Source organism: Eublepharis macularius, chromosome 8 (assembly GCF_028583425.1).
Source record: "Eublepharis macularius isolate TG4126 chromosome 8, MPM_Emac_v1.0, whole genome shotgun sequence".
Lineage (NCBI taxonomy): Eukaryota > Metazoa > Chordata > Lepidosauria > Squamata > Eublepharidae > Eublepharis > Eublepharis macularius.
Window position 1 is genome coordinate 140,980,430 of NC_072797.1, and position 27,089 is coordinate 141,007,518.

Genomic DNA, 27,089 nt, shown 5'->3' on the forward strand with positions numbered 1-27,089 from the left:
TTGTCATTAACAGAACACAGTTGTAGCTAGAGAGGTCCCTGTCTCTCGTAGATGCTGCCTTCCCACCAGCAAGACTCTAAAGTTAAGTTTCTTAACATCGTTTTCCAAATACCTGCAAGACTTTTTAGAAATCAGGATTTGATGATGTCGTCGGCCGTGTACAATGGCAAATGAAATGTAGAAATGAGCTAATGCAGCCTTAACACACCTTGTAGTTACAGCTGCGCTGCTTCCTGCTTAAGCACGTTCAGGGGTCTCCCGGATGGCCACGGTTGCACCCAACGGAGAGCCTGAGGGGGTCAGTGGAATCAGATCTTGCCCCGTTTTATTCCACTAAACTGTTCATCATCTTAAGACTCCTCAGCTCTTATTTTTCAATCACAGCATACCGTAACTGCAACAGGGTGCTTGAAAACATAGGAGCAATACCTGGTAAAAGCCAGAGGCATGATGGCTGAGTAAGGTTTATCTGGGTAGAGGAAGGCTCTGGTACCTTACAGATCCTGCTGAGATAAGCAGACCACATTGACCAGGCTAGTTTTTCCCACCTGTAGTTCCTCCGTCTTTAATCTCTTATTAACTTCCATCCCTCCTCTTTTCCTGGTTAAGTATTTGATTTGTACATGATGTGAGGTTTTCTGAAAATAACGGTGTCTTCTCCCACCCCAACAAACTGACTACTGTTGATTTTAAAAGCTCATTTATTTTTTTGATAGCCTTGTCAAGTATTCCAACCTCAGTTCCAGCACTGGGGTTTTCTCACTGCTGCTCTGTGGATAACGGGATTTGGAGCAAAGTTCAGTAAGAAAGGACAATATGATTCAAGTTTCCTCTTAAGGCACGGGTGGGGGTGGGGGGAGCATGATTCTGAGCAGGTCGGTCCTTGGCTTCTGCTTTTGTTAAGCTTTAGGGAGGTGCAGACTTCTAACGAAGTGTAACCAACTCTTCTGCCGAAGTTGGATGAATGGCCATAGTCTCATCGAAGTCGGCCTTCGTGGCTCCCATTTTGACAGCCACTGCAAAGCCTTGGAGCATTTCGTCACATCCCAGCCCTTGCATATGAAGTCCCACCACCTTAAAGACGAGAGAGAGGTGAATAAAACATGAGGTGTCCGGGCTGAGTTGCTAAACACCCCTGCCTGTTCCTGCTTTGCTTACCTTTTCCTGCTGAGTGGCACACACCAACTTCATGACACACTTTGTTTTCCTCGTCGTTACCGCATGGTACATTGGGATGAATGAAGTAGTATAGATTTTTATGTTCTCTCTCCCATAAACCGCAACAGCTTCCGCTGCAAACGCAACACACATTTAGACAAGGTAAGTGCATGTAAGAGGTGTGTGTGAAGCAAGAACTCTCAGAGTTCATCCTTGAACAGAAGTGGCGTTTCTTTCTCAAGGTGATCTTTGGAACAGGGTCTGTACCTAGCTTCCTGCTATAGTGCCTTAGCTGGCATGGCCTATGAGGTTGAATACTAAGTACGTCTGCTAGACTTTGAAAAGCTTTATTGTAGTAACCGGCCTGAAACTTGCAGCTTTTCTTAACTTTCACCTGGGCTTGGATCCAACGGCCCACACATGCCTCTCTCCTAGATGGGCACAGGCAGTCCTCTGCAGTGAAGCGTGCTTGCTCTGGCATTAGGCACTTCTGTTTGCTCAAGTCTGGTGTTTTTAAATTAGCCTTAATGTGCTACCAGGACAAGAAGCGGAGGACTGCCCTGGTAGCTGCTGGAGAGAGGTGCACACAGCAAAGGTGTAGGAGCCAAGCCCTGGCCTTGTGCTGAGATGGCCCAGGGAACCCTGATGTGGAAGTCTTACTCGCGTCCCCTGAACTCTTCAATATGGAAAGTTTAGTAATTGCAGTTCTTAAGGGGGTGGCTCTTCTAATGGAGGAAGGTAGGATCTAGCCCACTGTGAATATTGTTACTGAACGGTTACCCTCTCTAAACTTAAGGCTTAATAACAATCCTCTGAACAGGGGTGTGGGGGGAACCATGAAAACATCGACTGATATCACAGCCCTTCAGTGTTGTCATTGGAGTGTCTTGTGTGCTGAACCATAGAAACGGGGGCGAAGAGAGCCAGGCTCCTACCTTCTGTTAGTCCCACTGTTCCAATAGGCGGGTGGCTGAAGACCACAGTAGGGATGTTGGTGTAGTCAAGTTTGGAATCTTCCTTACCTTCGAAAAGTCTGTGTGCCAGTTTCCTGCCAGCTGCTATTGCAACTGTAAGAACGAAATTTGAGCTGTATATTTAGCTTGGTCGTATGCAAATCCACATTGTCTATTGATGTACTAAATAACAATACTGTACCACCGTGGCATTTAGCACAGGGAAGTGCTATATCAGTTCATTTATTACTTGATACGTGCACAGGACCGCTCCCATGCCTGTACTAGATGTACAGGCATACTCGTTCGAGCCTTGCCCTCAAAACTGATGAGGTATGTTAGGCCAGAGAGACTGTGACCTGTTCAAGGCAAGTCCTGGGGTGCACGAGCACGTGCGAGAGAGGCTGCAGCTGTGTTTGCAACTCTGAGGTTATAACAAAGTATTTAAGGAAGATCCATTTTAATTGAAAATCTTGAGAACTTGTCACCCATAGTATCAACTAGCATCCCCTCAACTGAAAAGTATAGACATTCAGGAATTATCCACTCAGGGCCCTAGAAGACCTGACCAAAAAATGGCTGTCCAACTGCCTGTAAGCCCGAAATTACATATACGGCTACAGAGAAGGGAAGAAGTTAACTGAAACACACCAGTTACTGCATTTTAAAGAAACAAAAACCATCCACCCCCCTTTTAAAATTGTAGGACGTCTTGTTTTGAATTGCAAAAGCAAGAGGTATTGAAGGGTTAAATTCTTTCTCCCCAGGCTGTATATGATTTACGTCTCACAGACTTGATCTATGATCTTTGTCCTCTCTGTGTCTGAAGAATGTGCCTCAAAGAACAGTGGAAAGACACTGTCAGGGCTTTTTTTCTGGGAAAAGAGGTGGTGGAACTCGAGACCGCACAATGAGGTCACTTTGGGTCAGCTGGAACAAGGAGGGAGTTTTTTAAAGTTTAAATTGCCCACGGCGAAAATGGTCACATGGCTGGTGGCCCCACGCCCCGATCTCCAGACAGAGAGGAGTTTAGATTGCCCTCCGCGGCAATCTCCCCTCTGTCTGGAGATCGGGGCGCGGGGCCACCGGCCATGTGACCATTTTTAAGAGGTGCCGGAACTCCATTCCACCCGCGTTCCAGCTGGAAAAAAGCCCTGGAGACTGTTAACCGTGTGACTTCTTAACCTTAGAATTTCCTGTTGCCGTTTTGGAACCATTCCCAGTGTCTCCCTTAAGATGCAGTACCATTGCAGTCCATTTGTTGTGGTCAAAAAAAGAAGTGCTTAATATTCTACACAGGATAGCGAGAAGGTGAAAAAATAGAAAAAATAATCCTAGCCAACGGCTTCACTATACCCACGTTTTTTTTCTATTTTTGGTGCACAACAGACACATTAGCACACAACCCTTTAAAAGTCTAGGAACATTACCTGGGGTAAGAAGCGCTTTCCCACATACATCTCCCACAGCATAAATCCCTGGCTGGCTGGTGTTTTGGAACTCGTCCACAATAATGTGGCCCGCAGAGTCTACCTTAAGAGCCTGATATCGGAATAAAAACTCAAATCAGAATGGACCTCCTGGGAAAGCAGGACTGAGAAAAAGAGCATTGAAAAATCTTTGTCACGCGGCTACATACATTTTAATCTCTCAAAGAAAAAAAGGGTGCAGTGAGAACAGCGGATAAGAAATTTTTTCTGCCTAGCTTGAGTCTGTAACACAGAGGAAGCTAAGAAACTGTTTCAAATAGCTGTACGCAACATGAAATTTGCAGTGTAAAAACAATGGCATTTTTCAAGCGTTCAGAGCTTCACACACATCATCTTAAAGAGTCCAGTAGCACCTCTAAGACTAACCAATATTATTGTAGCATAAGCTTTCGAGAATCAAGTTCTCTTCATCAGATGCATGATCCGAACTGGTCAAATACAGAAGAGGAGGGATGAGAGGGGAGAAAGAAGGGGACATGTATCACAAGGAGACAGAATGCAATTAGCGTGGAGGCAGTCAAAACATTCCTTTGCTTGGAAATGTAAACATCTCCTTTTGGTGTGCAGTCAGTTTGCCGTGGTGTGGGCTTTCGGGGATCACAGTTCTCTTTGTCAGATGCAGCTGGCAGGGAGAGCTGTGGTCATCGAAGGCTTATACTACATAGGAATTGGATACTTTCACTGCTACAAATGAATATGGCAAAGCTTATGCTACAATAAAATTGGTTAGTCTTAAAGGTGCTACTGGACTCTTTTTGATTTTGCTACTACAGACTAACACGGCTAACTCCTCTGGACATATCATCTTAGTCACTGTAATCAAAAGAGCATAGGATAGGGCAGTATTCTTCCAAGTGGGACAAATGATTTCCCCTGAGAGGACGTCATTCCTGCTCACCAGCTTGCCAAAATTCAGCTCCTCTGTGTTTGGCTGCCTGCCGATGGCCCACAGCAGACAATCGACATCGTCAATCGTGTTAACGGTGGGTTTCTGACTGGGAGGAGAGGACGTTACGGTTACTGTCAACAGTCCAGAAGGCAACTTTTTAACCGATCTGACCTGTGAAGAACAGAGAGTCAGGAAGGCTAGTTCAAGACTTTTTGCAACACGTGCAAGCAAGGAGCTTTCAAGGTTAAACGCCTATTATTTTCTGGGGTTTTGTTCAGTTACAGGAACGAAACTCTTGTGTGATTTGAGCAATATCTACGTTTTGCTATACAGACAGGCTTTGTGCCTGCTTCAACACATCAGTACCACAGAAAAAAACATCCTTATATGACATTGTGTGCAAAGTTCAGTTTTTTCCAGTTGCAAAATAAAGCCAGCAAATTTCAGGCCTTCTAATTGTGAATAGGTGTTTTAAAATGTGTTGGCAAGATGTGGGGAAGTCTCAGAAGTCTGAAGAACCAGAGACCGCATCTTGTATCCCTTTGAACTAACAAGCAAAATAAAATAAGAGAAATTTTGCAAAATGCCTTAAAATACCCTTAATTATTTCTTCTAGTTATGGGCTGATTCCACACACATTGGATAATGCAATTTCAATGCGCTTTAGCAATCGTTTTGAAGTGGATTTTTTGTTTCACACACGAAAAATTCAGTTCCAAATGATCTCTAAAGAGGATTGGAAGTGCATTATCCAATGTGTGTGGAATCACCCTAAATCTGCTTTTGCCTGTCTCTTCCAATTTTTTTTTTTAATTCTGCCTAAATCTGAATATAAAATTCTTGGGCAGTACCTGTCAGTTTTATTTGTTATATATTGGGTACAGATGTCTTACAAGTATCATTCTTCTGAAAGATCTATAAGCTCGCCTATCTCTCAGGCAAATGGTTAACAGGTTGTAGGATTCAGCTTTTCTCGGCACAGAATGGGTTACTGGAGCCCAATTTCATTTTTGTTTTCATTGATGCACAGCCTTGATTATTAGGCAGGATAATAGTATTCTTCTATAGTAGTAACAAGGAGTGCCACATGAGTTCTACACAGTTCCTTAGAGGGACAAGTACGCAGATAATCAAAATATGGCTACTAACTCTAGTTATATGGGCGAACATTAAGACATAAGTACTTCCGATTTAAATTTACAACATTTAAAACAGGATTTAAACATTCAATAAATACGACCACACAAACACACAACAGAAAGAACTGGGAGGAGGGCCAATAACCAGGGCTTTTTTTCTGGGGAAAGAGGTGGGGGGGAACTCAGTGGGTTGCCCTCGGAGAAAATGATCACATGGCCGGTGGCCCCGCCCCCTGATCTCCAGACAGAGGGGAGTTGAGATTGCCCTCCGTGCCGCTCAGCGGCACGGAGGGCCATCTAAACTCCCCTCTGTCTGGAGATCAGGGGGCGGGGCCACCGGCCATGTGACGATTTTCAAGAGGTGCCGGAACTCCATTCCACCACGTTCCCGCTGAAAAAAAGCCCTGCCAATAACAATTATTGGGGGTGGGCCAACCCAAACAAAAAAGTCTTCACTCGCCAGCCAGACAAAGACAGCCATAGAGGGGGAGAGACGAATCTCTGGGAAGGGAGTTCCAAAGTTTTAGTGCAATGACCGAGAAAGCCCTTTCTCAGGATGCTGCCTGTCTAGCCCTGATGGCGGGGGCACCTGAATCAGGGTCTCCAAAGATGACCAGAGTGAAGGGCAGGTACATAGGGGAGAAGGCAGTCCTGAAGATACAAGGAAGGTAAGCCAGACAATATGGCCAGGCACTGAAAAGATGACAATACCACTTCTTAATATGAGGCTCCACTGGAAACTAGAACCATTTTGAGCCACTAAACATACAAAGATTACAGATCTGCAATTCACAGTTGAAGACAGTCCATACCTTTGAATGTTTCCAGACTTCTACACCACCGTGCTCCAGTTCTTGAGTGCAGTTTGAACTGATAATTGAATCAAAATTCCTCAGCACCTGTACGGAAAAAGTGAGATCATACAGACAAATCGCACATCTATTTAAATATTACCCCCTTGTATTCATCTGAACTAGTTTGGCTGTGCATTAAATCAGAAAACCGAAGTCTCAACTCAGGTATCACGCAGGTATTATGAGACCTTGACCCTGCCCCCCCCCCTGGTGATTTCGCCCAAGGATTTGCTGGCCAAATCACCATGCATGCTAATTCCACATGAGTCAAACCTTGATTTCTAGAGGTGACCTCTTCCAAAATGTACTGTGCTCATGACAGTTCTTAGGGAAAGCTGCATGGTCACAACAAATACACAGTTCTTGTTTTATTCCCACTACCATCACGTGAAACAGGCTGATCTGACAGGCTGAGTCTCCAGTGACCTTCACTTCTGCCCAGCTTTCCCTCTTCGGCCCTTGTCCCCTACACCACACTTGCTCAGGCATTCACAAACATGCTGCAGCAAAAATAAAAGGAAAAGCGGTGACAGGGGGCGGGGCGGGGGGCAATGACAGAGAAGCCCAATAAGCAATGTTTGTACAGATGAACAGAAAGGCAGGAACATGATCACTGGGTATTTTTTTAGACTTTACTCACAAGGATATTAGAATGCAGTGAAAATCACAACTAGTATATTTAAAGGTATTTGCCACGTGACTGATCTCAGTTTAACACACTGAAATCTTGGTCTCCAGAGCTTTAAGAGAAACTGATATGCAGAATTACCAGGTGGGATCTGGAGTTTTCCCAGAAGTCCAACTGGTCTCCAGACTACAGAGATCAGCGACCTTGGAGGAAATGACAGGTTTGGAGAGTGGACTCTATGGTATCACATCCTCGCTGAGTTCTCGCCCTTCCCCAATTCCACCCTCCAAGGTACCGCCTCTAAATCTCCCAAGAATTTCCCAAGTGGGAGATAACAACCCTAATCAAATGTGCAATGTGCTCCGAGATCCCTTGTGTAAATTCAAACATGCCTCCCTGTCCCTCTCCTTTATTATTTACGACATTGACTCAGCTGCCACTTCAGTGGTACCCAAAAATGTGAAAACCTAGCAGCAGGATGCTGGGATAGCACAATGCCATCTTTGTACCAGGGACAAGTTTGTTTGGACCAGGGCTTTTTTTCTGGGAAAAGAGGTGGTGGAACTCAGTGGGTTGCCCTGGGAGAAAATGGTCACATGGCTGGTGGCCCCACCCCCTGATCTCCAGACAGAGGGGAGTTGAGATTGCCCTCCGCGCTGCTCGGTGGTGCGGAGGGCAATCTAAACTCCCCTCTGTCTGGTGATCAGGGGGTGGGGCCACCAGCCATGTGACCATTTTCAAGAGGTGCCGGAACTCCGTTCCACCACGTTCCAGCTGAAAAAAAGCCCTGGTTTGGAGAGACCTTAGCCCTGCTCTTATCACTGGAAACCAAACACACCTCAATGGCAGTCAGAATAACGAACACATGAGCACATCTGCCTTACCTCACCGTAACGGATCAGTAAGACCGTCTTTGAACCAAGGGCAGACAGGATGCCAGCTATCTCCACCGCTATGTATCCAGCACCGACGACAACAGTGCGCCTGAGAGAAGGAAGAATACACCTATCTTAAAAGTTTAAAGATATTCCGGCTATGCTCTGTATTCAAAAAACAAATATCCAAAACTACTGGCTAGCCTTTACTTCCATCCATGGGGGGCAGGTGGTGAGAGAGTGCCCATCCCCTCAGGGATATTTCAGTCTCTTTCCCTCAAAAGTTAGTTTCTATTCAACAACAAAAAAGAAAAGTAATTCCCCATGCTTTTTACTTATTGAGATAAGAAAAAATTTGCAGGCACCATTCCACCCAAGGGCTCCGTAAATCAGCCTCCACTGTTCCGCCAAAGCCCATTACCCACGGCAAGTAGTATTTTATTTTTAATTTTTTCTTAACATTTTTCATTCAAATTACTTAAAATGAGCCAAACAACTAAAAAATAAGATCATGTGCATTTAGGTTTTTGCTGTTTTGCATCAGCATAAGATATGATGCCTGCAGGTACTCTGAAAAATGCACAACTCTCCCGTTTCCACCACCATAATTTTGACCACAGACATGCCGTGTGTTTCACAAACACGCATGCAAAGTAAACAGACCCTAAGATAAGTTACCATGTAAGCAAGGTACTAGAAGTGGGGGGAACAGTTCTTATGTGCTATGGATAGGGATCTCCCAGGTGCCATATGAGCAAAACTGGTACGCACGTAACTTACTAACAAGACACTCACATGCAGTCTGTTCCAGTGCCTGATAGTGTGAACTGCAGTGCAGTCCCTGAGCACAGCCAGTGGGTAAATGGTCTCTCTTGGGAATGCCACAACCAGTTTTTAGACCACAGCCACATAGATGGTACAATCCAAAGTTCAGCGCTCGCAAATCCCATTCAAAAGGAGAATTAAGCTTGTCTTCCCTTAAAATCAATGGGATTTGGAAATTTGGCTGTACACTGTTCACTGTTTCTTTAGCAGTAACAAGAACAAAGGATATTCTCACCAAGCTCTGATACTGGCTGATCAGATCTTATCAAGATTGATCGGATGTCATATAAGACTACAGGGTGGATCCATCCACCCACCGAGAAGTCTTCCTCCAGCCTTCCTCCAAGGGAAGTGACTCATCCTCTAATGGAAGCCACTTAAATTGGAAGAGGGCTTTGAACCTGAGCCAAAAGGAAAGGTGGAATTTAAATATTTTAATAAACAAATACACAAATAAACTTTGCTCAGCAAAGTGGTAGGATCCACCCCATCATTGGCAAGTCTGCACCTTGGGATAATACAAGCTGCATTAAGAGATCAAGAGCCTGCCTGCTTTCTGCAGCTATTTAAGTTTTATATCCAAGAGAAAGAAAGAGAAAACACTATCTGTTCATATAAGATAAACTGAAAACAGATTCACACCAGAATGTCAGAACTGATTGCAGCTTACCTAGGCAATTCTTCAAGTTCAAAAAACCCATCGCTGGTAATTCCCAAACTGGCTCCTGTAAAGCAGTGCAGATTTTCACACACAGGCAGGCATTTTTAAAATCAGCAAATGCATACGTAATTCAAAACTGTTTCAGGAACATGTAGACACTTGCCCTGGACATTCAGACTGAACAGATTTATACACAAATAGATCCTAACCTGGTGGTTTGTAACCTTCAACCTGCTATTGTCTACCAAGTACATAACGAATGTCTCCCAAACCAAAAGTAAAAGGACAAGATGTAAAAAGAACGTTCCAGACATAGCAACTCTATCGATAAAGATACATTTATGTTGTGTGTGTACAATACACAGACCACAGGTATACATTTGTTGGGATCTTTCTGCCCGATGGCATCAGCCAGTCCTTAGCATTAAATCTGAAAACAGCTCCCCTCTGCTGGCTGTCAGGCGCCACTGCAAGTGAAGAGAAAGGGCCGCCTAGAATTCAAAATGCCCCCCCTTTCCCCTCCAAAGCTCTAAATGCCCTCCAACATTTGTAGATCACCCCCTCCATTACAAATCACTGATCCAGTACTTAGAAATAATGCTCTATGTTGCTCACAGCTCAATCCCCCAAACCACATATCATTACAGTCGCAGGTGTATGTATAATATTGTGTGTACATCTAAAAACTGTAATGTATGAATGAGCCAAACATGTCTATCATAGGGAGCCAAATTTAGCTGCCGTTCTCAGTCAAATATACGTTCAGCAGTGGATCTGGATCTGCAGTCACCTAATGCGTGGAATGGCAGTTGATGCAGTAACCGTATCAGAGATCTAACCGAGCAGCAAGCCAGATAGTTATCTAAAGGAAAGACTGCATGAGTTGTATGCTGCACTCTAGGGCTGCATTCAGATGTCACAATAAATTGTGCCTTAGGCAACTAACTCCAAGTTGTCCATCAGGTGTACATAACAAATCTGGGTCTGTGCATGATCCCCTGTGGTTTACCTGCTTGTCTCCTCTCTGCTAGCCAAGCAGAAGATCATCTTCTCTATTTAGCTGTCTCTGTGGCCAACTAGGCCACGAGGGGCAAAGCTAGTCAATAAACTGGGTTGTGAATTCAAGTGACGCAACAAAGTACAGTCAGCACAAACTAGCTAATCTGAAATCCTGGTTCGATGTGTCACCTGTTATAGCCAGCTGGGGTTTGATCACCTCATCCTTTACCAACTAGTTTATCATGTTGAGATGCAGCCTAAGGCAAGGATGTAAGACACAAGAATAAAATCAAATAACTGAGGTATTGTAAAGAGAAACAACTACATCAAGAGAATCACTTAAGGGTGGAAACACTGCTCCACCCAAGCCCTCTGCAACTCCAGTCGTGTTTTAAACCCTGCTCAGATCACCCTATGCTCCTCAAAGCCATCCACAGATCTGTTAGACAGAAGCAAGGAGCTCCAATAAGGAGGACACCAAGCAGCCCCAACCGCGGGAGTCTACGGCACTACTTCCCCCAAAAAACCTCAGTTCAAGCACAAGAAATCCCTGCCTCATCCGAACGAACCCTCTCGGCATGCCCCAGAAGCCTCAGGAGAGAAGCAGTGACTTGGCTCATTTGCGCTGAAGTAGGGGAGAAAGAAACTGTGTGAGGAATTCCACCTTGTTTTTCAGCCCTCTCCATGTCAAAGTGCAAGTGAGGGAAATTCTTGTCTCTCCCTCCTCTGCACATCACAAGACCTGGGGAACAGAGCAGGGATGGTGGAAAGCGCAAACGGAGACGAGCTAGTCCGTCAGGCCAAAGTTTGAGGACCCTCCCAGAATCAGAAGACAACTGAACAGAAGGAACAGAAAAAAGGTGTGACTGCTGCAGCTATCCAGAACTGCTCCCCTATCAAAGCAACCCTGTAGTAGCCTGAGGCTCAACCCCTGGAATCCTCACAGCCCAGTAAAATACACTGAAGGAGCAGCCACAGCTACAGAGGGGAACTGAACTGGCTCAAGTTACGAGGCCAATAATATAATGCTGAATCTTACCAAAACTTCTGAGACAAAGAGCTTAACTCTCAAGCCAGGTTTCAACGTGAACACTTCCCAAGACATAGCACCAAAATAAGACCGTTAGAAGCCTTACCAGGGATCTCGCTCTCAGTGGGAACCACTGGCTGCCCACCAGTAGCAATCAGGATATGGGGTGCCGTGTATCTCTGACCCTCCACCTCAACCACGGGTGTGGAATCGGACGTAAACGTTGCATGGCCGCGAATTGTTTCTACATGAGCCTAGTGAAATCAATTTGGAATTAAAATGTTAACATATGTACACGGAACTAAGTATCAGTGGGCTAGGGCGCTTTAACTATTCCTGTGCCTTCACAGTGTTAAGGGGCCGCATGGCAAATGCTCTCCCTTCGTTTGTCTGACATATGTGGATGACAGAGCTGACGGGGCATTCAGAGCCACCACACATTTTTGGACCAGCTTCTGAAGATTCATTCTAAGGACCAGGGCTTTTTTTTCCAGGAAAAGAGGTGGCGGAACTCAGTGGGTTGCCGTCGGAGAAAATGGTCACGTGGCTGGTGGCCCCGCCACCTGATCTCCAGGCAGAGGGGAGTTGAGATTGCCCTCCGCGCCGCTTGGCAGCGCGGAGGGCAATCTCAACTCCCCTCTGTCTGGAGATCAGGGGGCGGGGCCACCAGCCACGTGACCATTTTCAAGAGGTTCCGGAACTCCTTTCCACTGCGTTCCACCTGGAAAAAAGCCCTGCTAAGGACACATCTACGGTAGAGACATAAACTTGCTTTAATGGTTGATTTCTCTGTGCAGGGAATCCTGCGAACTGTAATTCTGCAAGGGGGACTAGGAATCTCTAACAAAATTCTCAGCACCTTCTCCTAATTACAGTTCCCAGGGGTCTTTGAGGAAAACTACGGCCGTTAAAAAAAATATAAAACTGATACAGAGAGGCCCAAGACACCCTTCTGTGCAGTATCAGGTGGCGGTCTCCTGGCCATTTACAAACATTTTACATTCTAAGCAGGTGGAGAGAAACGTGCAAAAAAAATTGTTCGTTCTTGAAACTAAAAGAAGTGTTTCACAAGCATCAGGATAGGTTTTCTCAAAGTGATAAGATGAACAGGCAGAGAACCCTTTTTCCTGTTGGGAAACCTACATAGGTTACAGCAGTGAACGTGTTTTGCAAATCTAGGACTGGCTGATGTGCAAAGCAGGAACGTTTACAAACCTTGTTCAAATTATTTTGATAGATCTCATTCAGTCGCTTCACATAAGCATCACGCTTTTCTTTAATTACTCTGCAATAAAATGTGAGTTTTGTGTCACTAAATTCTCTCTCACACACATACACACATGAACAAGACCACAGTTAAAAACTAGGGCTTCTTCTTCTCATTTGTTAGGCACACAAAAGTTTATGAAGTCAGACACAAGTCATTCAAACTAGAAGACTTTTTTAAAAACTGGATGCAAATTTCATTATATATCGGCAAAAGAACTACCACTGGCTGAGCCACTGTGATGCCAGAGCCCCTTCCCAGGGGATTGTACCGCATTGTGTCAGATCCCGCTACCATTCCAAATGATGAAAATGCAGCCGTGGCAGGTCCCTGACCTTGTGTTTAAATGGATAGGTTTAAGCGGAGGGGACACAGCTGGGTGGCAGAGCCGCTGCTTGGCATGCAGAAGGCCTCAGGCTCAATCTCTGGCATCTCCAGTTAAAAGGACCAGGTAGGAGGGGATGTGAAAGGGACCCGCGGCCAGTCAGCAAAGACAATACTGATCTTAATCAACCCAGGGTCTGATTCGGTATAAGGTTCCCGTAGGTTCTGAGCAGTGAACATTGCCCACAGCAGACTGGGTTCCTATACAGGGAAATCTGGCCGTTTGAATACATCTGCTCCATTTCCTGCCTTTGTTCTTGCAGTCTTCTGCTGCTGGCAGATTCCTCAGGAGGAGAAGGTACAGCCACCCAGCCTCTGTAGCATGTATATCACTTTAACAGACACACAGGCCTTCCAAAGGAGAGATGAAAGTACATTTACAGCACCCAACACTTTTTTTTTTTAACATTCTTCGATACAGAACCTAATAGTTCAAGCCATTTCACACTTGATGTGGCTACACTGGTGATTCCCACAGCAAAAACCCCCACCAAAGCACAAAGCTTCTGTACACATTTTGGGGAGCCCTAACTAGCAACAGGTTTCTGAAGCCTGCACACTTGAGTGTTAAGGAATGCTGTATTTTACATGTTGGGTATCATCAAGGAAAACCCTTATATTTAATTCCGAACATGGCCCCAAGCGGGTGGATCAAAAAATCTGCACAATGCAGGAAGGTATGGGTTATGAAGATGTTTCTGTAACCCAGAGAATCCTCAAGATTGAAAGAAGTCTTACACTTAAGAGCCAGTTTGGTGTAGTGGTTAAGAGCGGCAGGATTCTAATCTGGAGAACCGGGTTTGATTCCCCACTCCTCCGCTTGAAGCCAGCTGGGTGACCTTGGGTCAGTCACGGCTCTTCCAGAGCTCTCTCAGCCCCACCCACCTCACAGGGTGTTTTGTTGTGGGGATAATAATAACATACTTTGTAAACTGCTCTGAGTGGGCATTAAGTTGTCCTGAAGGGCGGTGTATAAATCAAATGTTGTTGATATTATTATTATTAGAATTAGAATTATCCAATACACCATCAACAATAAGCAGAGGTCACATGTTATTATTGATTGGCCTTGCTAAGCTGATACAGGTTTCCACCGGAAACCTAAGTATCAACCAGATATCAGCGTAATATGTACACTGTTCCAAGTAGTGCTGTATTATTATTATTATTATTATTATTATTAACAGCAACAACAACAACAACCACAACCACAAAAAGGGGTGGTAGTGGAAGAAAACAAACATAAAATAAAGAGGAGAGGTCTTGATTCCCTAGGCAACCACAGAACATGATCACTGGTGTCTCAGTTGTCTAGGCAACCTAAAATGGCTGCCAAGATCTTGTGAGGCAGACTGATGAGATTTCGGTGGTCATTTACTTCACTATGAAAGTGACAGACGATCAGTGCAAGGAGAGAAAGAACGGGCAGGCACAACGATGGTGGAGACTTAGGAAGGAAAGAGAACAGAGCAAAAACGGAGGAAGGAAAGTCCTCTCCCTGCAAGTTGTATGGGTCTCCCCCTTGTGTTGGCCACATGAAGTGTGAAGAGGCTCTTTGCCCCTGCTGCCTCATACCCGGCTTTCAGACTACTACATGCAGGCCCTGGCCTGGATCCAGGCTTCTTCCACTAGAAGAATGGAACCTCCCTGCTTCCCCCTTCCCACTGCAGCTTTGTGATCTCCACAAAACGCTGCTCTTGGGGCAGAGGGAACCCTGAGGAACAACATGGGGGGCATCTACTGCAGAACGGGACAATCACGGGACGTTGCCAATTTAGTCTGGATCCAACTCTTGATTTCAGCCCCTTCCAATCAGACAGTTATGGAACCAGAGGGGTCTTCCTGTTAAAAATATAAAATGAAGCTGCAAATACAGAATAAATTTTTGAATAGCATGCACTGCCAGAGAGACTCTTCAGGGACAAGCAAGAGGCTCAGGGTTGCAGAGCATCATACGCATAAACCACAAAAGAGCAGACGTTATAATGCCAAGAGAAGAACTCTGAGCGTGCAACTCCCATCACAAGTGCTGCGAGGATAGCTCTCAACTTATCTACACTGGCAGAATTCCAGATTGCAACTTACCGCCAGTCAAATTTCACATCAGTTACTTGGAAGCCATAATCTGCATGATCGTGGATTAATTCAGTGTGGACGGCTGTATTCCACATCACCTTTAGGAGGAAACACCCAGGACAGTATAAAAATTAATGAAAAAAGGTAACACGGCCAATTTTTATTTATTTATTTATTTGCACTTCTAGGGTTCTCCCTCCAAGCAGGTTCAGAATGGATCACAGCAGAGTAGAAAAACAAGATAGCAAAATAGATCAAACAATTCCAGCTCATAAAAACTCAGCCACATTCATATTGCACAGTCCCTCCAAAAACCAAAAATCACAGGGTAGAGGGCCAGCTGTTAGAGGTTATACAGGCCGGGGTGGGGGGATCGTACAGCCACAATCATGAAGGTGCAAAAGGAAATAAAGATGAGAAAAGAGACCGAGTCCCACAGCGCCCCGAAAGACCAACCCAAGTGGATCCCCGCAGAAGAAAGAGCCGAGCTCAGAACGCTTCTTCGGCGGGAATCCAGCCTGGCCATCCATTCAAGGGCCACCCGCAGGACTCGCGTTTCTTTTCCCTTTTCTTTTATTATGCAACGCAAGAGGTATTTGGGGAGCAGAGAAATGTGTATAGGGATCTGTCTTGGGGCAATGAGCTGCTCTACTCGTGACCCACAAAGACAAAAGCAACTCCCTGCCTTGCGCCTGACATGGCCCTCCGTTTACCATCCCAGGCAGAAGGCAGAGACCAGGTTTACTGAGCAGCCTTTGGGCTGCCTTAGTTGGCTAGTGGGCCACAAATTGTTCATACATGGACTGGACCACCTTACAAATAATTCTCTAAAAAGTGATCTCTTCAGCTCACCTTAAATTTAACAGACCTAGCTTAATAACAAGCATTTTTTTGTATGGTGAGTAGCAAACTTGTACCTGATTTTTTTTTTAAGTTAAAGGGTACAACATGAACATGATGTGCTTCAAACCAGCTTTGCTGTCTGGGATTAATGGGCCACGTTCTTCTTCAGAAAAACCAGCAAAATGCATCTCATATATGCGCTATCCCAACAGTTATCATGCACCTTGGTGGTGGTGGTGAGTGCCCTCAAGTCACAGCTGACTTATGGTGACCCCTGGCGGGGTTTTCATGGCTAAGACTAATATAGGTGGCTTGCCATTGCCTGCCTCTGCAACCCTGGTCTTTGTCGGAGGTCTCCCATCCAATTACTAACCAAGGCCGACCCTGCTTAGCTTCTGAGATCTGACGAGATCAGGCTCACCTGGGCTATCCAGGTCAGGGTACCATTCACCTTGACCACTGTTTTTCCTCCTTCAGTCTTTGCAGAAATCAGGTCATCTGCTAGCAATCACTAAATCTTAGTTTGCAAGGTTTTCTGAAGCAAAGGGAAGTAGGATGAAAGGCCTGCACCTTAAATCAACTGCTAACCGAAGAGAGGGGGCCGATGGCCTTTCCTTTCCCATTTCCACTGCTGGTACAGGGGACATCAACTGCTAAGGCAGACAGATAATCTTGGCACAGGCCTGTTTACCACTCTAGTCACTCTGCACTGCCCATTTCCAGCACCAGATAGAAAGGCCACCCCTCCACTGTGTGTTAGTAGTTATGCCCTGTCGTTCTACAGTTCTTACAATTTTGTATTGACTGTTTTATGCAACTTTGACTGTTGTCAGCTGCTTTGGGCCTGCTCATGGGGAATGTGAGATGAACGGTTAAGAGTAGGATATGAAAGTGCCGTTACACCAGTGTCACAGTACTTTTATCGGCAGAACGACACTGACATTGGGAGGCGAGGGGGACGGTGGTCTTCTCCAATTCTAGCCCTCCAACTACAGGCCCTCAAATGCCCCCTCATGCTATTCCGGAGGCTTCCCTGTTCCCAGGAGCAGAAGTGGGGAGAGGGGGAGCCCAGTAAGTTTACTTCTGCCAGCTTCACTCAGCAAACCGTGTTTGGGAGCCAACCAGGGCTTTTTTTCAGCAGGAACGCGGTGGAACAAAGTTCTGGCACCTCTTGAAAATGGTCACATGGCCGGTGGCCCCGCCCCCTGACTTCCAGACAGAGGGGAGTTGAGATTGCCCTCCGCGCAGCAGCGCGGAGGGCAATCTAAACTCCCCTCTGTCGGGAGATCAGGGGCGGGGCACCGGCCATGTGACCATTTTCACCAAGGGCAATTTAAACTTTAAAAAACTACCCCCTTGTTCCAGCTGACCCCCAAATGACATCATTGTGCAGTCCTGAGTTCCACCACTGAGTTCCACCACCTCTTTTCCCAGAAAAAAAGCCCGGGAGCCAACCCATAATTATTATTTTCTCTCTGCACTGCTGCATTGTGGGGTTAAATGCATGAACCAAATGCATGAAGCAGATGTTTATTTGGTGCCAGCCGCCAAATAATTTGGTTCATGCATTTGGTTCATGCATTTAATCCCACAATGCAGCACCGGCTAAGTAACTGTGAAACTAGCTAATTAGCAGAGATACGTAACCCTTCCTGGACATGCAGCATGCCAAGTGATGTTGCTCAAAGTAGACTATGACATAAACATACAAGCAAGCGTGCACGCGCATGGGGATGGCGGCTTCCTGACAATACTTTTTTCCTTAGCAGTGTAAAATAGCATTAGTCACCAAGTATTTTTTCTTCCTAGAAGCCTAAATAGCCTTGACTATCCTGAGCAAAACAGAACTCAGAAGATAAGCAGTTAGTACTTGGATGGGCGACCACGAGGAAGATGGGGGTTGTTCTTCAGAGGAAGGCAATGGCAAGCCACCTCCTGCCTTGAAAACCTTTCAGGGTAGCCATAAGTTGGCTGTGACTTGAAAGCACCTTACACACACATACCAGAATTCATTTCAATACACACAGCATTTTCAAGGATATTTTTTTTTACCTTCTTAGGTACACATCCAACATTCACCTAGAAAAGAACAAAGAAGTGTGAGTGTCAACGCGAAAATGAAGACCCTTTTTTTATTCAAAACTCTAGCAAATGGCCTGATCCCAATTAGCCAATCAAAGACAGGGCATGCACTCTCACCCAAGGTCCTTCACTAGAACAATGCAATGTAGGTGCAAGACTGAAGCTATGACCTCATTGCACCTGCGTAGTTCAACCCCAGCTCTGAAACTGCAGAGTCACGACGGCTTCTCAGGCTTCACTCAGACCCAAAGCCTGAACTGAACCAAGAATGAGTCCGTTTTTTGACATATACATCCTGCAAGGCATCCGGAATAAGAACTCCTGGCATTTCTAAGCTTCAAAAAGCAGCAGCAGGGAGGGGTGTTTTTGGTCTAAGGTCATAAAGAAATGTTCAAGCACAGGGCTTTCGTTTTCTCCGTAGGAATTAACGGCAGCTATTCATTTGCATACAAGGAAGTGAAAGGAATGTACGCTGGGACATCACTAGGAAGAGAGAACCCTTTTCCTGGTCCAAGTGACTGCAGGATATAACCACAAGCCAAACCCTGTCTCTCTCTACAGCTTCATCCTGGGTCCTGTTTCTCAGCCATGTTAAAATGTGACGCTGCATTGAGAACCGGCTGTTATTAGCTTGAGATTACCACGTCTCTACAAGAGGGGGAAAGGCATGATAGATGTTTATAAAATTATGCACAGTGTGGAGAAAGCAGAGAGAGATTATTTTTCTCCCTTTCTATTGGAATTCACAGTCTGCCCCCTCAACCCTCGTCCAACCTACATTTTCACACAAATCTTAATTTATATAAGAATTCATTGCAATAATGCGAAGTTGGCCACCGGCTCAGGGGTCTTAAAAGCGGACTGGACAAATTCACGGAAGAAGTATGTGGGCATGGGGATTTTTACAAGTATACAGTTTTAGTTCTTATTCTTTTACAAGCTTGGTTCTTTGAAAAGGGCATTACGGAAGTGAGTCTTACCTGCCTCATTTCAAATACCTTTTCACCCATTTTTATTTCACTGTCCTTCTCTAGAAACTGCAATGTAGGTAAAGACAGTGAGACGGAAGCGTTTTGAGTGTACAACAGGACATGGCTTCAAGGAAACCTTGGATGCTATAGCCCTGTTTTCTTAGCACTTCTTTTATCAGCTCACAACCGTACCCCTCTAGTCTCCAAAAGATAACAAGAGGTGCCAAAGAATTGTAAAATGTCACCCTTTATAGTTTATATGACATGCCAACTTTAGGAAAATCTTTACAATGCTGTCAGAGAATACAATCACCGTCAATTAAAAATAAGACAATAAACTATTAATTGACAACTTTGCTGGCACTAGAAGTCTGCCTCCTGAAAGGGACCCCTCACTCTGCTTCAAAACAGAGCTGGTTCCCCAAAGACGGTGGATCCAGGGACTTCGACTTCTATGGCACTTCTAGGCTCTATGCTTTAGTTAGACACAGACCCAGACCCTGAACATTTGCATGTCTTTTTCTTCATTTAAACGTACAATTTCCAGCCACGTTCAACTGCTGACAGTCGAGCCCTTAATCCAGCCATTGCTGAGAGCATACCACCCCATGCCCAGGAGACAGCAGCCAACTCAAGAAGCTCTAATAAGCCCAGGAATTTCTTGCCTCTTTTCCTTGCTCAACAAGTGGTATTTCTTGCTTCGTGAGGAAACGGACCTGTCCAAGCCAGTCACTCTGAAAAGTTTCCCTCTTCTGATTCCACTATCTTACACGCCTAACTTCCTCGTTCTAGTTCCTGGCAAGAGAATTTCTGAATAACAGCTCTGTATAGGTACAAGACACGGGGTCCTACCCCTGCCAGCAGAAGCGGAGTGCAGAATAACACTGACTAGTGCGAACTGACTACTCTCAAAATAGCACATGCTCAGGGCTTTTTTTCCGGGAAAAGAGGTGGTGGAACTCAGTGGGTTGCCCTCGGAGAAAATGGTCACGTGGCTGGTGGCCCCGCCCCCTGATCTCCAGACAGAGGGGAGTTGAGATTGCCCTCCGCGCCGCTCAGACAATCTCAACTCCCCTCTGTCTGGAGGTCAGGGGGCGGGGCCACCAGCCATGTGACCATTTTCGAGAGGTTCCGGAACTCCGTTCCCCCGCATTCCAGCTGAAAAAAAGCCCTGAGCACATGTATGTCTATGGAAAGTGCGAGCCTCTGAATCGATAAATATGTACGTATAAATCTTTTCTACATTCTGACGCAGAGCTAAAGAAGAATTTCAGTTCTGCACCTGCGGAGCTTTGGACTTGCTTCTCAAACAACAGACCTTGAAACTGCCTATCAGGCTGTTTCTGAAATGGAGGGGGATTTCAGGAGCACTTCTGCCAAACGGCCCACCTAACGGCACCTGATTTTGCAGTCCTCCACCAACCCCGCACAGCTGGCAGCGGAGGTGCTGTTGCCATCGTACTCTGGGACACTTTCAACTTCTGCAGACCCCCCATACAAACTATAGCAGGCACTGACTGTAAGCTCCTTACACAGGGAACTAAAGATCGATCGGGTATTCTACTAGCCGGCAGACCACCTAATTCCCCAACTAGCACACTTCGCGAAGGCAGAGGTGCTCTCAAGCATGGGGCTGGAGACACAGGCTGATAGTTCTCGGCGATTTCAACATCCATGCTGAATGTTTCATGTTGGGGCCAGCCCAGGACTTTACTGCTTCCTTGGCAGCCCTAGATCTTGCCCAAATAGACCTGCGCATGAAAAGGGCCACATCTTTTGCTCTGAGCCTTAGGGGGAGTATCTTCTTTCAGAATTAGAGATTCGCCTTGAACCAGGGACTGACCACTACCTAGTGAAGTCAAGGGTCAATATTGCTGTGGTATCCCACAAAATGAGGGGTCCACCCATGAAAGCTCACAGATCTAAAATGCCCTGGAGGGTTTTGAGATTCCAAACTCAGGCTCCATTGAGGCTGCAGTGGAAGCATGAAATATAAAGCTCCTGGAAGCTATAGACAAGATTGCTCCTCCTCAACCTCTCCTTCCCTTGCAGTGGAAACCAGCCCCACGGTTCACCGCAGAGTTGGGCGATCTAAAGAGGACTGGAAGAAGCCTAGAAGCTGGTGGAAAACTCGTACTGAAGCGGACTGAGTATGCTACAGAGCCCACTGGAAAACTTATGAAGCTGCCGTGATAGCAACAAAGAAACTTTACTTTTCTACAACCATTGCATTAGCTAGTTCACATCCATCCCAACTGTTTAAAGTATATCAACAGCTTCTGACTGTTAAATCAGAACCTTCACTGGTTCAAGAACAGACAATTAGCTGTGACACCTCTGCAAAGTTTTTTGCTGATAAAATATTTTGAATATGCTCTGATCTGAATGTCACCTGTAACATAGGTGAGGCAGAAGGAACTGACGGAACTGTGATAATCCTCCTGGGTCAATGTGCACAGGAGCATCCCATAATCCCGTCTGGTGTTTTATAATGAGCAGGAAGTACGGGAAGAAATCCCTGCAAAAAGGAAATCCAGTGGCATCCAAATTACAGGACAGAAAAATTCAGTTTGGTCCATTTCTGAATCATTTTGACCGAGTTACAGAGATGGATATTGACAGAATTCTAGCATCTGTGAAGGCCACTACTTGTACTCTAGATCCTTGCCCATCGTGGCTCCTAAAATCTTGTAAAGACCACAAAAAGGAGCCCTTGGTATCTATCATAAATCAGTCACTAACTCAGGGCGCCTTCCTTCAGCCTCTCAAAGAGGCGTCATCTGCTCACAACTTAAAAAAATATCCTTAGAGAAAAATGATGTGGCCAATTATCGCCCAGTCTCTAATCTGCTTGTTCTGGGCAAAGTGGTGGAGAGAGCAGCAGCTGAACAACTCCAGGCCTTCTTGGATAAGTCTCATGCCTTGGGCTCTTTTCAGTCTGGTTTTAGGCCAGGCTACGGGATGGAGACAGCCCAGGTGGCTCTAGCTGATGACCTCCGCCTGAATGTAGACAAAGGCCATGCAGGCTTCACTGCTGCTTCTTCTGGATCTATCTGCAGCCTTTGATCCAGTAGACTACACCATCCTGTTGAGGCATTTGGAGGCACAAGTAGGCATTAAGGAATATGCCTTGGACTGGTTTAAATAATTCCTGATGGGATGGACTCAAAAGGGTTGCTATTGGAGACCAGCTATCCTCCGTCTGGGAATTATCTTGTGGGATTCCACGAGGGTCTATATAAAGCCTTTAGGAAAACTCATCCATAGCTTTGGAATTGGATGCCATCAATATGCAGATGATACCCAGCTTTATATCTCACTTCCCAAATCCCCTGGTGAGGCAGTAAAGTCAGCAGTCAATTAACTGAAAGCGAACAAATTGAAATTGAACCCAGACCAGACATGCTGGTTGGAACAGCAAAGATCTTGAAGGACTTGGAGCTTCCAACCTTGGATGCATTGTTCAGTTGACCTTGGCTGACTCAGTTAAGAGCCACGGGGTTATACTAGAGAAGCAAGTAAGTGCAGCTGCAAAAAAGGCCTCCTCCAAACTCAGGCTAGCCTGGAAGACGGCCCCCTATCCAGACACAGCTGATCTGGCCTCCTGAATTCATACCACAGTGACATCGAGACTAGACTACTGTAAGGCACTCTACATAGGTCTCCCCTCAAAGTTGACTTGGAGACTCCAGCTGGTGCAGAAGGCTACAGTTCATTTACTCTCAGGAACCAGACAGAGCATGCATCTCACTACCATTCTGCAGTCACTCCCTTGAGTTACCAGGCTCAGTTCAAGGTCATGACTATCACATTCAAAGCCCTTCGAAGTCTCAGCCCCACATACCTGTGTAACCATCTCCCTCCTCTATGTTCCACTACGGCAGCTTCACTCATCTGAACAGGGCCTTCTGCAGCTACCACCCTGCAGGTGGGCAAAATCAACAGCTGCCCGCACAAGTGCTTTCACTGTGGTGGCCCCCACCTTAAGGAGTGGCCTGCCTGCGGAGGTCAGGAGAGCTCCCACTTTTCGCCAACTATGCAAAACGGAATTATTCAGGACAGGTTTCTGACTATAGGACTGTGTCATAGGAAGTAGTTCAGAGAGATGTCTGGGGAGGGACAGAGACTCTATCCATCCATCCATCCAATTTATTTTTGATTTATATTCCACCCTCCCCACACCAGCAGGCTCAGGGCGGCTGCTGATGCAGCTATGCGCCACTACGGAATTTCCACGTTGCTTAACATGCCGTGCAAATTAAGAATTGTTTCAGAAAGATTTCATCTCTGTGCTTGACTTCATGCTTATCTTCAAATTTTCTGCTATTGTCCCCTATCGTATCCATTTTCCCTGACTGTAACTGTTGTGCATTATTGTACCTGGTTGGTGAACGTCCCACCTGTTGATTACATTGTATTTCCCTTACAGCGTGTAATCTGCCTTGGAGTTCAGTGAAAAGGTGGACAATAAATAAATTAACCCATAAATAAATAAATAAATTAGTCACTAGGTATGCTCAAAGCCCTCGAGTGTGCCCAAGTCATCCTTTGAATCCCGATCACTATTTTTATTTCTTAAATTTATAGTCCACTTTCCCTGCAAGCGGGCTCAGAGTGGATAACGTCATACAGAACCACAATAAAACCACATTTAAAAAAATACAGTTCAGTAAACCAGAAAAATCTACGCGGCAGCCCATATTGCTCGACCCAAACCATACATAAACCCTCTGGTTGTGTAAGCAGAATTAATGCAAGGAATGGTTCTCAAAGGATAACACTGGGTGTGTCAAACAAGTCAGTGCTAGCAGCCACCTAGTAGAGCAAAAATGCAATGTTGCAATGCAACCTCAGGAATCCACAGTTTGTCCTAAGCTACTTATTTGTGACATCACTATCAGCTCAAAAGGGTATGGGAAAATTCGAGGCAAACGCATCTTTCTTCCCGGAGACACGGTTTAAACGGAGTGAGACCTCAGGCCTAGCATCCGTTTTCAGTGTAAAGGCTGGGGACCAAACCATTGAGCAGTGTGGGGAAAAACAGTACATGCATGCTCCAACCACATAATCACAGCCACGGTGCAAAAGTTTCCAAGCAACTTTAAACCTTGGAACCTGTCTGGTTTAACTGCACTGTCACAAGGATACATCCTAGTAGATTAGCAGCCCACCCCGAACAGCATTTATTTGGAAGTAAAACTCATCTCCCCATGGACTGTTTCCAAACTATCATTCGTTTTTACTTCATTTATTCTCCGTCTTTCTCCCCAACGGGGACCCAAAGCGCTTTACAACATTTTCCTCTCCTTCATTTTATCCTCACAACAACTCTGTGAGGCGGGTTAGGGCTGAAAATGTATGACTGGCGCAGAGTCACACAGCAAGCTTCCGTGGCAGAGTGAGGGCTTGAACGAGGGTATGTCAGATCCCACTCGGACATTCTGTTACACCGCACTGGTCCTAAGAACGCTCACGACTGTAGCGTAAAAGTGGTAAAAGCAAAAATACTAAGACAGGCACAAACATTACAGAACGGCTGCGAGACATTAAACCCTATTATTACCAATGACGGGCGGGGGGGGGGGGGGCTCTTCTGCCTTTTAATAGCTGTCTGTTATGTAAAAATCTAGCAAGCAAAGCTTTCACTAGGATAGAGTTACAGTTATGGGGCAACCTGCCCCTTTTGAACTTCTGCCTGTCAGGTAATTTAAAAAGTGCAAGCTCTTCCACAAAAGACGCAGGAGCGCTAGTTCATCAACCTGTAGAAACCTCCTTAGCAAAACAGTCTTACATGGAAGGCACAGGAACTATTGGAGCTGTTTTATCTGATTTAACGTGTACACCGCTATGGGCACGGCACGGCACCACCGGAGCATCACGTTTAGCCCCCATTCCAGCAGCATCCCCAACATAATTAAACGGCTACCATTCACTCCTATAGGAACAATCCTGTGGTAGAGGATCACATGACAGGGAGAGCAAAATTTACCAGGCACCACAGGGGCCGTTTTCACACGGCTTACCGGCCAGACGCTGCCCTTCCGGGAACTCAGCGCGATGTTCCGTGGCTGGTAAGCCGTGCGAAAACGGCCAGGGCGCCCTGCTCCTTAGCAAACAAGATCCCAGAAGGAATGGGGTGGGTTTAACAGGGCTGGGGGAGAGGTCATAAACAAGCGTAACTATCTCTGAACCTGGAGGCCCCAGAGGGCTATTACAGCTAACAGCCAGCAATACACCTGTTCTTCATAAACGTGTCCCGTTTCCCTTCCTAAATCCACCTCAGCTGTTTGCTATCATGTCTTACGGCTCTGAGTTGCACAAGCCAGCCACTCCTTGTGTGATGTTAAACTTTCTTCTGCCTGAACTGTGAATCTGTGACAAATCAAACCAGGACTCCAGTGGCACCCCAAGGAGACTAACAGAAGGTACCCCAGGATAAGCGTTCCGTGAGCCGGAGCTCATTTGATCGCCTTCCCCATTTGCAAAGGTTATGGCTGGATATGTTTTGTTAGTCTCTCCACAGCGCCTGTTTTGTGTTGCTGCTGAAGACTGACAGAGCTGTGCAATCTGGAAATGCTGCCCGTCAGTTTCAAGGTGGGGGGGGGGACACCCCAAGTTGGAGAATTACAGCCAAAGGAGCCCAGTTGCTCTCTGACCCACACATTGTTGCCTGGGCCTCTGTCCCTCAGCTGGCCTCTCGATGCCAGGGGACCCCCCAAGCTAAAGGCGGTGTGGAAATGTTTCAAATGAATAAACACACAAGGGAAGCGAACGCTGTTTGCAACTGATAACGCAGCGCAAGACAACACATCCTCCTGGGCTGAATCGAGACCTAGGCTTCCTCTCCCGTTACCAATGCTGATTTCGCCACACCCACCACTCCTCCGCATGCCCCACTCAGTCCAATCGCGCCTGCCTTTGTCACCCGCCACTCCACTCCCCAAGATATAAGGCCAGGGGGACTCGCATTCCAAGGGTCTCTGAAGCAGTGAGCTGTGGCCCCCCAAAGCGCCTCCCCTGCCACAAAGGCTGCGAGCCTTCCAGGCGCAACTGGGCTCTTGCGCTTCCCTGCTGTTCACGCTCGCACCCTTAGGCGAACCCGCGCAATCCGCGCCCCGCCGCTTCCTCCCCTCCCTCCTTTGCCGGGACTCACGCAGGTGCCGCCGAGCCGCCCCTTCTCCACCACGGCCACGCGCGCCCCGAGCTCGGCCGCGCGCCGCGCGCTCGCCAGCCCGCCCGAGCCGCCGCCCAGCACCAGGTAGTCGAAGGCGGCGGCGGCGGAGGAGGAGGAGGAGGAGGCCGGCGCGGAAGGCGCCCGCAGCTGGGCCATGGCGGCGGCGAGCAGGAGGCGCGGGCGCGGCCACCGCATCCCGCCCCTGCGCCGCCGGCCGGAGCACGCCCGGGGCGGCCGCCTGGGACTGGGAGGGCGCGGCGCTGCCCTCGGCCCTGCCCAGGCCGGCTCCGGTTGGCTCGCCTCGGCCGCCCCGCTGGAGCCTCTGGGCAGGAGAGGCGGGGCGGGGCGGGGCAGGCGAGGAGCCGTGCGCTCCAGGCCCGAGGCCCGGAAAGAGAAAACAGCAAAGAGGCCGGGAGCGCCTCCAAGACTAACCGACTTTATTGCGGCAGACGCTTTCGAGAGCCACAGCTCTCTTCGGCAGGGACACCGTCAGACGCATCTGACGAAGAGAGCTGCGGTTCTCGAAAACTTATGCGACGAAGAGAGCTGCGGTTCTCGAAAACTTATGCGACGAAGAGAGCTGTGGTTCTCGAAAGCTTACACTGCAATAAAGTTGCATCTGACGAAGAGAGCTTTTGGTTCTTGCAAGCTTATACTACAATAAAGATGCATCTGACAAAGAGAGCTGTGGTTCTTGCAAGTTTATGCTACAATAAAGTTGCATCTGACAAAGAGAGCTGTGGTTCTCAAAAGCTTATGCTACAATAAAGTTACATCTGACGAGAGCTGTG

General features: G+C 46.7%; 1 protein-coding gene across 1 annotated transcript; it reads right to left on the reverse strand.

Annotated features, from left to right (window-relative positions):
• Positions 1-683: 683 nt before the first annotated feature.
• Positions 684-26,569, reverse strand: GSR (glutathione-disulfide reductase). The gene is made up of 13 exons (XM_054986675.1): positions 26,278-26,569; positions 18,124-18,150; positions 15,238-15,326; positions 12,717-12,786; positions 11,608-11,755; positions 9,482-9,536; positions 7,996-8,095; positions 6,442-6,528; positions 4,500-4,661; positions 3,542-3,653; positions 2,094-2,225; positions 1,159-1,292; positions 684-1,074 (listed from the first exon to the last, which is right to left on the reverse strand). The coding sequence occupies exons 1-13, from the start codon at positions 26,491-26,493 to the stop codon at positions 925-927; spliced, it is 1,482 nt and encodes a 493-aa protein (XP_054842650.1). The 5' UTR covers positions 26,494-26,569; the 3' UTR covers positions 684-924.
• Between the last annotated feature and the right edge of the window lie 520 nt (positions 26,570-27,089).

Excerpts from the sequence above, each read along its gene's own strand:
- GSR (XM_054986675.1), bottom strand. The coding sequence starts at position 26,493 with ATGCGGTGGCCGCGCCCGCGCCTCCTGCTCGCCGCCGCCATGGCCCAG. Across the intron at positions 12,787-15,237 it reads GATGTGAAATTTGACTGGCG|AGTAATTAAAGAAAAGCGTG; the intron begins GTAAGTTGCAAT and ends ATTTTATTGCAG. Across the intron at positions 3,654-4,499 it reads AGCTGAATTTTGGCAAGCTG|GCTCTTAAGGTAGACTCTGC; the intron begins GTGAGCAGGAAT and ends TTCCGATATCAG.